Below are 16,577 nucleotides of genomic sequence, written 5' to 3' on the forward strand. Positions count from 1 at the left end.
CACTTTTTTAACATAATAATAGCGGTGCTGGGCGGCGCTTGTGGCTCAAGTTGGTAAGGCGCCGGCCCCATATACCGAGGGTGGCGGGTTCAAACCCGGCCCCGGCTGAACTGCAACCAAAAAATAGCCGGGCGTTGTGGCGGGCGCCTGTAGTCCCAGCTACTTGGGAGGCTGAGGCAAGAGAATCGCTTAAGCCCAGGAGTTGGAGGTTGCTGTGAGCTGTGTGATGCCATGGCACTCTACCGAGGGCCATAAAGTGAGACTCTGTCTCTACAAAAAAAAAAAAAAAAAAAAAAAAAATAATAGCGGTGCTTTTTGTTCTTGTAGAATGTTAAGGGATAAAAATGTCAGGAAGAAGGAGATAGGGCTCCCTGTCCCGCCTCCCTGAGATACACATCCCATGACCTGGGCACCCTCTTCTCGTGTGGCGAATTAACTCAGAGTTCTGTGCAATGTGCAGGCTGAGGGGGGAGGCAGAGCCCACAAAATTTAATGGATCTTGTAGCCTCAACATGTCACCAGCTTCCTTAAAATATCCCCATCACTCTGGCACCCACGTCCCTGGAAATTCTTTTGAGGCAAAGAAGCTTTCTTCACAGATCTCTGGCATAAACCAAGCAGGCAGAATCTCACTCACCCCCATGAGCAGAGTAAAAGTTTTTCTTCCTAAGTTTCTTTGGGGCTGCTGGTCAGCCTCCCATTTTTTTGGTTAATGAGTCCTGCAATGCCTAGTCCATAGCAGCTACCCTACCAATGTTGTCAAATGAATAAGTGAACACCTCAGAAATTTTAAAGCAATGTATTTTTCTGATTCCTAAAGTAACTTATTGTGAATATGGAAAAGTTGGAAAACATGTAAAATAGAATCAAAATCACCTCCAGTACTATTCCCCTAAAAGCCAACTCTGTTAACATTTTTCCCTGCAGTATACAAGTAGGTACAGATTTGTTATGAAAGTTTAATGTGCATAACATGCCATTTTATTATAACTTTCTTATTTATAAGCATATAGCTATTTTTGTTTCTATTTTTTGAGACACAGTCTCACTCTGTTGCCCTGGATAGAATGCTGTGGCATCATAGCTCACAGCAACCTCAATCTCTTGGGCTCAAGCAATCCTCTTGCCCCAACCTCCTGAGTAGCCGGGACTACAGGTGCCCACCATGGCCCTCAGTTAATTTTTTTCTATTTTTAGTAGAGACTGGTTCTTGCTCTTGCTCAGGCTGGTTTCTAACCCCTGAGTTAGGCAATCCACCTTCCTCAGCCTCCCAGAGAGCTAGGGTTACAGATATGAGCCACTGCGCCTGACCAAGCATATCACTTTAAATCAGCAAGTAGCACTTATTGATATTTCCTATGTATGTGCCCACGTCTGTGTCAAGAAAACATACCTACTAGGGCCCTCTGGGTTTCTAGTTTAAGCAAACAAGACATGTTTATCTTAGGGATTATTACGCTATACAGGGGCTCAGACAATCTTTGGAAAAGCTGACCAACCAGGCTTGAAATGGGCAGTAACCAGAGACGTTTCTGGAATTTGATGGTTAGCTCTTGGTGTGATTTAGCTTTTCACTGGCAGTCTGTATTTCACCTTTAATAATAAAGAGAATATTATTCTCTTGGCTCACACCTGTAATCCTGACACCATGTAAGGCTGAGGCAGGAAGATCGCTTGAGGTCAAGAGTTTGAGACCAGCATGAGCAAGAGTAAGACCCTGTCTTTACCAAAAATAGAAAAATTACCTGGGCATTGTGGTGGGTGCCTGTAGTCCCAGCTACTCAGGAGGCTGAGGCAGAAAGATCACTTGAACCCAGGAGTTTGAGGTTGCTGTGAGCTAGGTTGATGCCATGATACTCTAGCATGGATGACAGAGTCTCAAAAAAAAAAAAAAAAAAACTTAAAAAAGAATGAGCCCCTGATTGGCTTTTTATGGGTTGGAGATCTACCCTGGCCCACACAGTCATGGCAAAGAGGTCCAGGTTACAGTCCACTGGGGACGTGGACAATTTCCCTGGGGATGGCAGTGGCAAGCACATCTCAGGTTAGAGGGTCGCCGGCTCAGCATGTGCCCCAAAGGCAGCCACCTTACAGAAATTGAGGACTATTTATAGAGGATATAAAAATGAACAGAGTCACTGGGCTCAGTGGATCATGCCTGTAATCCCAGCACTTGGGAGGCCAAAGGGGGGTGGATTCCCAGAGCTCACAGGTTCAAGACCAGCCTGAGCCAGAGCGAGACCCTGTCTCTAGAAAATAGCTGGATGTTTTGGTGGGCGCCTGTAGTCCCAGCTACTTGGGAGGCTGATGCAAGAGGATCACTTGAGCCGAAGAGTTTGAAGTTGCTGTCAGCTAAGACACCAAGGCGCTGTACCAATAGTGACTAAGTGAGACTCTGTCTCAAAAAAAAAAAGAATGGACAGAGTCACAGATCTGTATCAAAACATAATATTTTATAAATCCCGAACTTGGAGATTTCACAAACCAGTAAAACATTCCCCAAAGTCCAGGAGTCCACCATGTAGACACCAGCTTGTTTTTTGCAGTTAAAAACATGTTTAAAATGATCATAATGGCAGTGCCCATAGCTCAGTGGGTAGGGCGCCAGCCACATACACACAGGCTGACGGGTTCAGTCCTGGCCCATTCCAGCTAAGCAACAATGACAACTGCAACAACAACAACAACAACAACAACAACAAAAATAGCTGGGTGTTGTGGCGGGCACCTGTAGTCCCAGCTACTCGGGAGGCTGAGGCAAGAGGATCTTTAAGCCCAAGAGTTTAAGGTTGCTGTGAGCTGTGATGCCATGGCACTCTACCAACGGCAACAAAGTGAGACTATCTCAAAAAATTAAAATAAAACAAATAAATAAAATGATCATCATACAATAGCCAAAAGGTAGAAGCATCCAAGTGTCCATTGTCAGATGGATGAATGGATAAACACGAGGTGGGTATGTGGCATTATTGTTTAATGGGTACAGAGTTTCAGTTTTGCAGGATGAAAAAGATTCAGAGGACGGATGGTGGTAACGATTGTGTAACAATGTGAATGTACTTACAACCACTGAACTGTTACCATGATAATGGTTAAGACGGTAAATTTTACATTGTGTGTGTTTTACCACAATTAGGAAAGGATGACCACCAATATCATTTCATAAAAATGTATTGGGTCACCAAAGAATTTATTAGGAATAAAGAACAATCCTGTAAGTGGAATAAATTTAGATTTAGCCTCTTTTTTGTTGTTGTTTTTTTTTTTAATCTTACTCTGTCACCCCAAATAGAATGCTATGGCATCAGCCTAGCTCACAGCAATCTCAAACTCCTGGGCTCAAGCAATACTACCTGCCTCAGCCTCTTGAGTAGCCAAGACTACAGACATCTACCGTAACACCTGGCTAATTTTTCTATTTTTAGGAGAGACCAGGGTCTCGCTATTGCTTAGGCTGTTCTCAAATTCCTGAGTTTAAGCAATCTATCTGCCTCAGCTTCCCAGAATGCTAGGATTACAAATGTGAGCCACTGTGCCTGGCCATCCTTTTTTTTAAGAAACAGGGTCTTACTCTGTCACCCAGGCTGGGGATAGTGGCATGATTGTAGTTCACTGCAGCCTTGAACTCAAATGATCCTCTACCTCACCCTCCCAAGCAGCTAGGACTATAGGCATGTGCCACTGTGCCAAGCAATTTAGCTTCATTTTTTTTAAAGACGGGAATCACCGAATAAGAAAATGTTACCGGGGCATGCACCTGTAGTCCTACCCCGTTAGGAGACTGAAGCAAGAAGATCGCTTGAGCCTAGGAGTTGAAGGCTGCAGTGAGCTATGATGATGCCACCAGACTCTACCCTGGAAGATAAAGCAAGACCCCATCTCTTAAAAATTAAAAAAAAAAACAAAAAAAAAAACAGGAGTTGGGTGGAGGGTTGACCAGTGAGGACCTCTAGAACAGGGTCAAAATTCAAGTCAAGCTTTCATTGCCCATCAGTTATGAAAATGGACTTTGAGGAGTTTCACTACTTTCTGAGGCCACTTCATAAAGGCAATTTGTGGATTTAGTTTGAAGACATCAACACACATCTCATACACGGCATTAGTTGCACAGTCCCAAATGTGAAAGCACAAATGGAGGGTGTAGGAGGTGGAGTTTCCCAGAACCTTGGCTGAATTTCCAGCTCATGCCATATTCTGGGCATGTTCGTAGGCTCAGACCTCTGTGCCCCCCAGTGTGGGCTGAGTCAAACCAGCAGCACAGAAAGGGAGAGAGAGTGGCTTAAAAAAAGCCACAGAGGCTCGGTGCCTGTCACTCAGTGGTTAGGGCGCCAGCCATATACACTGGGGCTGGGTTTGAACCCGGCCTGGGCCTGCTAAACAATGACAACTACAACAAAAAAATAGCTGGGCATTGTGGTGGGTGCCTGTAGTCCCAGCCACTTGGGAGGCTGAGGCAAGAGAATCACTTAAGCCCAAGAGGTTGAGGTTGCTGTGAGCTGTGACACTACAGCACTCTACCGAGGGCAACAAAATAAGACTCCATCTCAAAAACAAACAAACAAACCACAGCAGTGAGTCCTTGTCCTTACTGAAGTCACTAGTCTAGAGTGTTTATATGTGACACCAAATAACCATTAGCTTAACCTCCTAGTGACACATTTCACAGGTGTGGCAACTGAGACTTCATGAAGCCCTTCCTAAGGGGAGTTTTCACCCCGGAGGTGGCCCTTTTCAGTGAGCTTGAATCTTCTTGGGATTTGCAGTTCAACAGCCCACATCAGAGAGTCTTAATTCTGCCACTTACCAGCTTTGAGCCCTTTGGCTAGTAATGTAACCTCTTTGAATCTTTCCTTGTTTTCTTATCTATAAAACCAGGATCAAATTAATTCTTGCCTTATCTACCCAAACAGGCTAATTAGGAAGGCCAAATGTCATAATACACATGAGAGTAAACTATAAAACCCTGGACACATAATCATACCATAATTAATATTACTTTATGGTTAATTACTGTAATTATTGGTGGTGGTGCCTCAGGAGGAGCGAAACTGACAATAAAATATATCAGTCCAAAGTTTATAGAGTACTTTGGAAATAAGTGTACTTGATGATGAATCTGTAGAAAAGCACTTTTGCATCCCCCTACTAAAAGCCAAAAAAAAAATAAGAAGCAGCAGCACTAAAATGATGGAATAAAACCCAGATAGATGAATGAACTCCAACTGGTGTCTTTGAGGTAAAATGGAAAGCGTCAGGCCATCTTTGTTTTACTGCGATTGTGAAAGCATAAAAGATTTGGCGCAGCGTAAAAGTCAGCCAGTCATCCCCAAGGAACGGCAAAATTAAGTCCAAAACGGAAGCTGAGAGCCACAGACCTCTCCGTATGTCACCACATGAATGGCCACTGAAATTTGGAGGTGAGGAATCCCAGGGAGACGGGGCTGTGATGTGGAAAGGTTCCTGGGGGTGTTGGGAGCCAGAATAGACTCTTGTCACTGATTCTGCCCTACTCTTAAAAAAAAAAAGCAGACCAATCCATTCCTAGGATGCTAGAATAAAATCGCTTTGTTTTGCACACTTTGCTGCCAGCCCAGCAGAGCATTTCCAAAGCATATAGAACGCATTTGCTCTGTGCTGAGTGCACTGTTCCTGCTTTGGAGAAGACAGTTCAGAGTCAGTCTGGTCCTCACCTGGAGGCTCTAATCTGGCCTCCAGAAGAAAGGAGCAAAGGAAACCAGGGCAGATTGGGTACAGGTTCCAATCCTAGCTCCATATCCCAAGTGACTCCACCTCTAGCACCTTAGCATCCTCAGGTCAGATTGGGATCTCTGTAGAGTCTTTGGGAAGACGAAATGAGTTAAGATGTGTAAAATACATAGAGCTGGGCCTGCATGATGTGAAAAGCTACTGTTAGGATTACAAGTAATATCCTTCCCCTCTGGGGTGGTGGGGAGCAGTGCTACTCAAAGCATGGTCCATGGACCACTGCCACTTTGAGAACTGCTTCTTGTCTGTCTCCAATGAGGAAAGTACAGAAATTAAGTGTGAGATTTAAGTTATCTGGTCACAGATGAATAAATGGGTTTACACACTCCAAGTAGCACTGATACAGAGTGAGGATAGAGAACACTTACTCCAGCCACAATGCCTGAGTTCCAAACCACCTTTGTCCCTTAGTATTTGTAGAACGTTATGCACGGTTCTTTACCTTTCTGTGCCTCAGTTTCTTCATCTGAAAAATGGGGTGAATAAGAGTGGCTTCTTTATAGAATTGTTATTATCATCAGCACTGTTACATGGCAGGGTCTATAGTATGTCTAATATCTCATCAAATCCTGCCAATAACACTGTGAGGGAAGAAACAATTCCCATTTTATGGATGAGAACACAGAGGCTTACAGAGAAAACTTTACTTGCCCAGGGTTCAGCAAATAGAGAAGCCTAGATTCAAGTTCAAGTCTGTCTGATACTAATACCTTTATACTTATGTAGTGTGACCTTGGGCAATTTACTTCACCTCTCCAAGCCTCAGTGCCTCTTTTATAAACTAGAATAAGCATTGCTTACTGCAAAGGACTGTTGCAAAGATTCAGTGAGACACAGGGAGCAAAGAGCTTAGCACAGTGCCTGCCTGACACCTCAGTTTCCCTCCCACCTTCGTAGTGTTGGCCTGCCCTCCTTACTTCCTGCCTTCCTTTCCTCCTTTTTTCCTTCCTTCCTTTTACCTCCTCTTGTAAAACCTGTTGTGGACCCATGAAACTGGAGGGCACTGCTATAGTTTGCTTTGTCCCCATCAAAACTCATGTTGAGGGCGGCGCCTGTGGCTCAAGGAGTAGGGCGCCGGTCCCATATGCCGGAGGTGGTGGGTTCAAACCCAGCCCCGGCCAAAAAAAAATAATAATAATAATAAAAAAAAAAAAAACTCATGTTGAGGGTGGCGTCTGTGGCTCAGTGGGTAGGGTACCAGCCCCATATACTGAGGGTGGCAGGTTCAAACCTGGTCCCAGCCAGCTAAAAAGCAGCAACAACAACAACAACAAAAGCCAGGCATCGTGGCAGGCACCTGTAGTCCCAGCTACTCAGGAGGCTGAGGCAAGAGAATCACTTAAGCCTAAGAATTGGAGGTTGCTGTGAGCTGTGATGTTACAGCACAATACAGCAGGCGACAAAGTGACACCATCTCAAAAAAAAAAAAAAGAAAAAGAAAACTCATGTTGAAATTTGATCCCCAATGTGAAAGGAGGTGAGGCCTAGTGGAAGGTGTTTGAGCCACGGTGGGGGCAGGGTAGTTCCTTCATGAATGGCTTGGTGCTGTTCTTGTTCTGGTTGACTGGATTCATGGGAATGGATTACTACCCAGAGAGTGGGTTGTTGTAAAGCTAGGACTCCCCTTGGGGTTTTTGTTTAGTTTCATTGCCTTTTTACACGCGTCCACCTCCCTTTTGACCTTCTCTGCTATGCTATGATGCAGCATAAAAGCCCTACCAGAAGCCAAGGCTATGCTCTTGAACTTCCCAGCTTGCCAAACTGTGAGTTAAATAAACCTCTTTTTTTTTTTTTTTTATAAATTACTCAGCCTTGGATTCTGTTATAGCAAAACAAAAAGGGCTAAGACAGGGATCTTAATGATGCTCCTGGCCAATCTCATCATTTTTAACCTTTAAGAAAACTGAGACTCGGGCAGCGCCTGTGGCTCAGTGAGTAGGGCGCCAGCCCCATATGCCAAGGGTGGCGGGTTCAAACCCAGCCCCGGCCAAACTGCAACAAAAAAATAGCTGGGCGTTGTGGTGGGCGCCTGTAGTCCCAGCTGCTCGGGAGGCTGAGGCAAGAGAATCGCTGAAGCCCAAGAGTTGGAGGTTGCTGTGAGCTGTGTGACGCCACGGCACTCTACCGAGGGCCATAAAGTAAGACTCTGTCTCTACAAAAAACAAAACAAAACAAATAAAAAAAAAAAAAGAGAACTGAGACTCAGAAAGGTTAAGCGAGCCACCTGAGGCCACACAGCAGTTTAATAGCAGGCTCAGGAAAGACACGGGTGTGTGACTCCCAGCTCAGAGTCTTGCTACATGTGATTTTACAAGGCTCCTAAATGAGTAGAAGAAACTGCTATGGGCCTGGACCTGTGTGAACATCTTGACTCTCTGAACCCTCTCCCCAGCCTCATATTCCTGAAGCCCAACTTGGAGACTCTGGACTTTTTTGACCTGCTGTGGATCGTGGGGATTGCAGACTTTGTGCTGAAGTATATCACCATCGCCCTCAAGTGCCTCATTGTGGCCTTGCCCAAGATTATCCTGGCTGTCAAGTCCAAGGTAGGTAGGCACCGGCTGCTGATACCAGGTAGCCCTGATCTCACAGGGGAGATCAGGGAGAGGGCAGGGCTGATGTCAGTGCTGAAAATAAACAGAGCCCCATCTTATAATTCCTTGAAGCTGAGTGTGGTTCTGTGTTATCACCACCTTCTTGTCATACCTCTGCCCTCCAAGTACATTTTTCCTGAGTTACATTGTTCAAATCTGCCATTGGTATAATTTTCATCTGAGTGTCACCTGAGAATGGAAAACAAACATGTTAGCGTACTCTGGGTTCTGCTTCTCCTGGGGAAGGATGGCCTTAATAGGCAGGTTTTGATTCTTTGTGGCTTCCAGGGGGAAATGGTAGCAGTTATGCAGTTTTCCATAGCAAATGACCTTCTGGCAGGTGTTAGAATGAAGAGCTCTTGGAAGCAGCCCATGGAATGCAGAAAACTGAGCAGGACTAAGGCAAGACATCACCTGTAGGATATTATGATTGCTAATGGCTCTGTAAGTTGACTCAAAGGGAATCTGGACCAATGTAGACACACTAAAGAATCACTGAGGCCTTCTGCTTTCCATTCTGTAAAAAGAAGCCCTCTTGAGCAGCGCCTGTGGCTCAGTGAGTAGGACACCAGCCCCATATATTGAGGTTCAAACCCTGCCCCGGCCAAACTGCAACAACAACAAAAATAGCTGGGCATTGTGGTGGGCACCTGTGGTCTCAGCTTCTCAGGAAGCTGAAGCAAGAAAATCACCTAAGCCCAGGAGCTGGAGGTTGCTGTGAGCTGTGATGCCATAGCACTCTACCAAGGGCAACAAAGTGAAACTCTGTCTCTAAAAAAAAAAAAATTAAAGAAGCCCTCTAGCCAGTTCAGAAAACTCAGAATTTGGCCACCTTTGTGATTACCCCTTTGTGTGATTATTACATTCCCTTCTGCCTTCCCTCTGTCCTGAAAGTCTGTTTGGCCCACCAGTGTATCCACAAGACCTAGCCCATCATCAGGCACCCAGAGAGCTCTGTAAACAGGTGAGTGAGTGAGTGCTGTGAGGGAGACCCTGGGTTTAGACTCAGTCCCTGCTCTGTGTCTTCCAGTGTATTATCTGCAGATGGAAAAAAGACAGGAAAACTTATCGAAGTTCATTGAAGGGAAGAGACTTGAATCCAGGCACACCAGGAAACTAGCTCACCACTGACTGCCTGGAATAATAGTAGCTAACAATAATACTGTGCAGTTATTGAGCACCAACTGTGTACCTGAGACACTATGCTAAGGGCACTTTGTATGTGAATGAGCTCACTTAGCCTCTCAGTATTTCTCTGAGGTAGGTACTGTTACTCTCACTGATGGATGAGGACATGGAAGCCGAGAGATCAGGTCCTGCTTGTCATACAGCTGGACCATGGTAGGGTTGGGATGACCAGGTCTTAACAGCTTCAGGCACAAGCTGTAGTGGGTTTGGGACAAGATAAGGAGGGCAGTTAATGGTTACTCATCACTTAGTACATCCTGGATCCTGTCTAGATTCCTCCCTATATTCTTACTTCTTCTAAGGCTTCCACCACCACCCTTGTGAGATAGAATTTATTATTGCCACTTTCTGGATGAAAAACTGAATTTTAGTTTACGATAACATATTACCACAAACTTGGTGGCTTGAAACAACAGAAATTTATTCTCTCACAGTTCAGGAAGCTAGAAATACAAAATCAGTATCACTGGGGAAAGATCTTCAAGTGTCAACAGGGCTGTGCTCCCTCCAGATGCTCCTGGAGGGAATCTGTGCCTGCCTCTTGCAGCTTCTGGTGGTTGCTGGTATCCCTTGGCTGGTGGCTGCATCACTCCAGTCTCTGCCTCCATGGTCACATGGCCTTCTCCTTGTCTGTGCATGAAGTCCCCTCTCCCTCTCTCTTACCACATACAAGGATTCATGTGACTGCATTTGAGAGTCCACCTGGATAACCCAGGGTATCCACCCCACGCCAAGATCCTTAATCACATCTGCAAAGACCCCTTTTTAAAAATAAAGTCACAGTCACAGGTTCCTGGCATCTTTTCATGAATGGCTATTGTTTTCTTGACTACAGGGAGGCTGAAAGAGAGGTGACAAGAATTTGTTCAAGAAACAGCCAACTGGGTGGCGCCTGTGGCTCAAGGAGTAGGGCGCCGGTCCCATATGCCGGAGGTGGCGGGTTCAAACCTAGCCCCGGCCAAAAAAAAACCAAAAAAAAAAAAAAAAAAGAAACAGCCAACTGGTCAGTTATAGAATCAGAATAAAAATCCAAGTCTTGGCTGGGCATGGTGGCTCACGCCTGTAATCCTAGCATTCTGGGAGGCCGAGGCAAGAGGATTGCTTGAGCCTAGGCGTTCAAGACCATCCTGAGGAAGAGAGAGATCCTGTCTCCACTAAAAATAGAAAAAATTAGGTGGGCATTGTGGCAGGCACCTGCAGTCCTAGCATTGTGGGAGGCCGAAGCAAGAGGATTGCTTGAGCCTAGGCGTTCAAGACCATCCTGAGGAAGAGAGAGACCCTGTCTCCACTAAAAATAGAAAAAATTAGGTGGGCATCGTGGCAGGCACCTGCAGTCCCAGCAGCTTGGGAGGCTGAAGCAAGAGGATCACTTGAGCCCAGAAGTTTGAGGTTGCTGTGAGCTAGGCTGACACCATGGCACTCTAGCCTGGGACAACAGTGAAATTGTCTCAAAAATAAAAAATCCAGGGCGGTGTCTGTGGCTCAAGAAGGAGGGCGCCAGCCCCATATACCGGAGGTGGTGGGTTCAAATCCAGCCCCAGCCAAAAAAACTACATAAATAAATAAATAAATAAATAATCCAAGTCTTCCACCTCCTAAGGCTCCCTCATTCCTGAGGACCAGAAGATCATCTTCCAGATGAACCTAGTGCTGGAAGGCCTAGGCCATTCCTCATTCCTAACCTGCCACTTTCCAGCCCCAGGGCCTTGAGCAAGTCATTTAATATCCCTGAGCATGTTTACTCCCTTGGAAAATCAAGATGTTAACAGTACCCTTCTTGAGATGCCGTAAAGATAAAAAGACATGATGTGTGGATGAAATGAAGGGTCGTTAGTTGTCACCTGGAGAAGGGGGAGGTGAGGCTTTGCAGCCCGCACAGCGCCACCTCCCTGTCTGGAAGCTCACTCACCCCACTCCCTCTCTCCCCCTCACTCTGTTCCCTGTGCTTCAGCCACACCTTACTACTTTACACTTACCAACTTGCCTCATTCTAGAGCATCCCTGTGTGACAGATGTTCTTCCTATCCCACTTTCCAGATGAGAAAACTGAGGAACAGAGACATTGAGCAACCAGCCATGTTTATTATTATGAGTTTAGAGCCAGCTTCCAGCATGGGCCGAGAGCGTCCTGCCTCCTCCTGGCACCCGCCAACACACCTGCCTCAAAAACCTTCCCCCACCTTTGTCGTATCTTGATAGCCCCTGTTCTTTCTGCAGATGGGACTGCCTCTTAGGAAACATTCCTGCACCGTCAGGCTAGAGCTAGTGCCCCCACTGGGGACTCCCACAGTACCCGATGTGTCCCCCGTTGTAGCTCCCACCACCCTAACTGTAATTGTCTGCCTTTTCTGTTCAATTGTAACGTAGGTGACAACAGGAGATGAATGCCTCTGGCTCATTTGCCGGTGGATCGCGAGCATCTGCTGTGTACTCAGAAACATTCATTGTGTGTGTGTGTAAGTATGTTTGTGTGTATGTATATATATTTAAGTATGTATGTTTGTTTGAATGGGTAGATGGATTGGTGAATAGATATACAGGTATCTAGATGAATTGGATAGCCAGATGGGAAGGTGGGTAGATGGATGGACAGATGGATAGATGGATGGACAAATGGATGGATGGAAGATGTTTGGATGGATAGATGGATGAGTGGATAGATGGATGGATGGACAGACAGACGGATGGATGATTAGATGGATGGATGGATGGATGTTTGGATGGAGGATTGTTGGATCGATGGACAGACGGATGGGTGGATGGGTGATTAGATGGGTAAATGGGGGTAGAGTGGATGGATGGATAGTTAGCCAGCTGTACGAACTCTCACCACCCCCCCAATAGCAATAGTGAGAGCTTAGATTCCATTTTCAGCTCAGCTAAACCTCCTATATTTGGTAGGTTTCCAAACAGCTTTGTCATCAAGTACATGAAAGTAGTACTCACTTCCCTGTGCTAGAAAAGACCATGTAGGGCCTCTCAGAAAAAATCTGGCAGCCAAACTCATAATAATAAATATGGCTAAATGTTGCTGGGCAGTTATAAGGCAGTGTGTTAAGCAGTGCCATTTGCCCAAGAAATATTTGCTGAATGCCAACTGTGTACCAGGCTCTGTTCTAGGCACTCAGGATACATCAGTGAACAAAGTAGATAAAAATCCCTATTCTTGTGGTGTGTATAGCCTGCTAAAGACATTGTGTAGTTTAATCTTGACATTCCTGGGAGGGTAAATGCTGTCAATATCTCTGTTCACAGACAGGAAACTGAGTTAAATAACTTGCCAAAGATTTTAAACCTCGTGGTGACAACAGTGACAGTTAGTGTGAGGCTGGCCCTTCACATGGACAGGCAAGGCTGATTCATTTCCCTCTGATGTTAGGCTTCCAGAGCAAGTGCTGTTGCCTTGAGATTTTTTTTTTTTTTTGAGATAAAATTTATATAACATAAAATTAATGGCTAATCATGTTAAAGTATACCGTTCAATGGCATTTCATAGATGCACCATGTTGTGCAACCATCACCACTTCTGTCTAGTTCCAAGACATTCTCATCACACCAAAAGGAAACCTTGCATCCACAAAGCAGCCACCCCCCATTCCCTAGCCCCGCGAGTCCTCGGCAGCCACTAATTTGCTTTCTGTCTCTGTGGATTTACCTATTCTGTACACAGTAGAACATCCATAGTTGACCACCTCCTTAAGTTGGCCTGTTTTCATAGACCAGGCATGCACCACATGTACGTCTGAGTCCAGTAGCCTAGTCCCTTACGTTGACCACCCCTGTGTGTCAGCCAGTTTGTTACAGTTCCTTGGATGGTCAGCTCACAGAGGTTCTCCTGTAGTTCATATAAACGAAATCATAGGAGGGGTGGCCATTTGTGTCTGGCATCGTTTACTGAACATCATGTTCTCTAGTTCCCTCCATCTTGTAGCAGATATCAACACTTCATTCCTTTTTTATGGCTGAATAATATTCCGTCATGGGAATGGACCACAATTTATTTAGCCATTCATCTGTTGATAGACATTTGGGCTGGTTCTACTTTTTGGCTATTGTGAATAGTGCCTCCATGAACATTCATGTACCAGCATCTATTTGAACACAATTTTCCAGGGTAAATAGCTAGTCAAGAAATTGCTGGGTCATGTGGTCTTTCTTTTTGAGGAATTGTCAAGCTGCTTCCCACAATGGCTGCATTTTATAATCCCAGCAGAATGAAAGTAGTGAGAGGTTGAGGAAGTAGCCCAAGGTCACACAGCTCATCAGTGGTTAAGCAGGGATTTGAACTCAGGCAGTCTGACTCCTGAACCCCTGCTCTGAGTTATTAGACTGTACTCCTTGCCACATGAGTTCCCTGAAATTGGGCAATTCCTCAGAGTTAATTTAGGAGTCAAATCCTCATAAGCCGGCTATATAAAGTCCCCCAAGTCTAGGCCAAAGCTACCTCACCTCCTTCTCCTTGAAACAGACTCTGCTGGGAACAAAGGGGCGGGACAGGGCATAGCACCCCTTCCCTGCACCACTGAGTTGTGGGCGACAGTTATTAATGCATCCCTGGCAACTGTCCAGCTCCCTTTTTTTGATTATTATTATTTTATTCCCTGAGATTAATGTGCCAGGTCAGAGCGTAATCCAGCCTGTAAAAAGTGATGTGAATAGTCTCCTCAAGATAAATTGCAGGCTTGGAAAAGGTTCACAGCCTTCCCTTGCCTGTCTGAGTGCTCTTCGGAATCCTCATCAATCCTTGTCTGGGGAGAAGAAAAGGACGGGTCTTCATCTGCAGCTGGGGTGGGGGCGGGGGGAGACACATCTGTCAGGGACCCCTAATGGCTCACAGCACAGATGCTCTTTCCTGGGCCTCCGTGCCATCCACTGAGAGGGTGGGTTGGCTTTTGATATCATAATTATTATATTGGAAGGGCTTTGGGTATTTGGGTCTGCTTGATGGCCCTGACATGTGAGACTGGGTGAGCCACCTCATGCGGGGATTTCGCAGGCATCTTTTCATTTTCTGCCTTTTCTTTTTTTTTTTTTTTTTTTAATTTGGCCGGGGCTGGGTTTGAACCCGCCACCTCCGGCATATGGGACCGGCACCCTACCCGCTGAGCCACAGGCGCCGCCCTCTGCCTTTTCTTAATTATCTCTTTGCCAGTGCCAGTTCCCACATGCCTCCCATCACAGGTCCACAGGGAATCGTCACATCTGGGTCTTCTAGGGAGGTCCCTCCCCTTCAGCCAGCCAAGATGGGTTAGAGATGGTGACCACTGATCATCAACCTGAACCCAAACCATCATGCTGGGCCAGTGTCTAAAGCTGCCACTTGTCATTATAAATCCAGATAACTTGTCAGCAACTTGGATGTTCTGGGCTTGCCTGGTCTGGCTTCTGTCACACCTATCCCACCTTACTGCCCACTCTGGACCTGCCGTCCTGGAGACTTCACAGTACCCCCAACATACCCGCCACCTTCCTTCTTAGGCCCTTTGGACGTGCTATTCCCTCTGCCTGGGCCAGCTTTTCCTGGGATGTCCCCGTGGCTATCTCCTTCCCATCATTCATGTATCAACTCCAGTGTCCAGTATATCCTGTAGTGTGTACCAGTATCTGAAATAATCAAATCGGGTTACTTTATTTTCTGTCTCCCCTGCCCCAACTAAAATGGGAACTTACGTGAACAAGGACCACTGTGTCTCTCTTGACTCACAGGGAGGGCACCAGAGATACCACAGGCTGCATGAGGAGCCTCATGCTAATTACCTATCAGGGGGTTTAAAACCAGCCCTACTGCTTCCCCACTACATAGAGTTCTCCTTGCCCCCTGCCCCAGCCTTACCAATTCCACTGACATTGTTCAGGGACTATTTGCTTACAGGGGCAACGCTAGATTCCAAGAATATAAAAATGAGTTAAGATACCATCATAACCTTTGCTTAATTCTTTTCAAATGAAACTTCTAAAAAATACATTATTTTAGATACAGGGGTCTTGCTATGTCATGTGGAGTGGCGTGATCATAGCTCACTGCAGCAGTGAATTCTTGGGCTCAGACAATCCTCCAGTCTCAGCCTTCCTTGTAGCTAGGACCACAGGTACACACCATCATGCTTGGCTAATTTTTGGTCTCACTATGTTGTCCAGGTTGGTCTCAAGCTTCCAGCCTCAAGCAATCTTCTGCCTCAGCCTCTCAAAGTGCTGGAGTCACAGGTGTGAGCTACCAGTCTCCATTTTGAAACTTGTTTTTATGTTAACCTAACTCAACCCTAGTAGGAAAACAAATCCCCTGTCCCAGAAACATCCATAGAAATGTATCATACAGTCTAACAACTCCCTCTATTCAGAGTAGTAATTATTATTATTTTTTTTTTTGCAGTTTCTGGCCAGGGCTGGGTTTGAACCCATCACCTCTGGCATATGGGGCCAGCGCCCTACTCTTTTCAGCCGCAGGCACCACCCCAGCGTAGTAATTATTAGACATCTAACTTGTCCGTGTTGTCTCTTCCCTTCATCAACATGAATTCCTCTTGGCCCAGGATTCCAGAGCTATGGTAGCTACAAGCCTCATGTGGCTCTCTGAATATAAATTCGTTAGATTTAAAATTCATGTCCTAAAATAACTGGACATTGTGGGAAGCGCCTGTAGTCCCCACTACTCAGGAGCCTAAGGCAAGAGGACTGCTTGAGCCCAGGAATTTGAGGTTGCTGTGAGCTACAATAACACCACGGCATTATACAGAGCAACAGAGTGAGACTCTGTCTTAAAAAATAAATAAAAATTCGGGCGGCACCTGTGGCTCAGTGAGTAGGGCGCTGGCCCCATATGCCAAGGGTGGCGGGTTCAAACCCAGCCCCGGCCAAACCGCAACAAAAAAAATTGCTGGGCGTTGTGGCGGGCACCTGTAGTCCCAGCTGGTTGGGAGGCTGAGGCAGGAGAATCGCGTAAGCCCAAGAGTTAGAGGTTACTGTGAGCTGTGACCATGGTACTCTACCGCAGGGCGGTACAGTGAGACTCTGTCTCTACAAAAATAAATA

At 45.9% G+C, this 16,577-nt stretch overlaps 1 protein-coding gene across 1 annotated transcript in view; it reads left to right on the plus strand.

Moving 5' to 3' along the window:
• The window catches only part of RNFT2 (ring finger protein, transmembrane 2), a 77,231-nt gene that overhangs the window by 18,031 nt on the left and 42,623 nt on the right, over positions 1–16,577 (plus strand). The window contains exon 6 of the mRNA XM_053587461.1: positions 8,159–8,312. Within this exon, the coding sequence (XP_053443436.1) occupies positions 8,159–8,312 (154 nt within the window). The remainder of the gene's footprint in view (positions 1–8,158; positions 8,313–16,577) is intronic.

Source organism: Nycticebus coucang, chromosome 4 (genome assembly GCF_027406575.1).
Source record: "Nycticebus coucang isolate mNycCou1 chromosome 4, mNycCou1.pri, whole genome shotgun sequence".
NCBI classification, from domain to species: domain Eukaryota; kingdom Metazoa; phylum Chordata; class Mammalia; order Primates; family Lorisidae; genus Nycticebus; species Nycticebus coucang.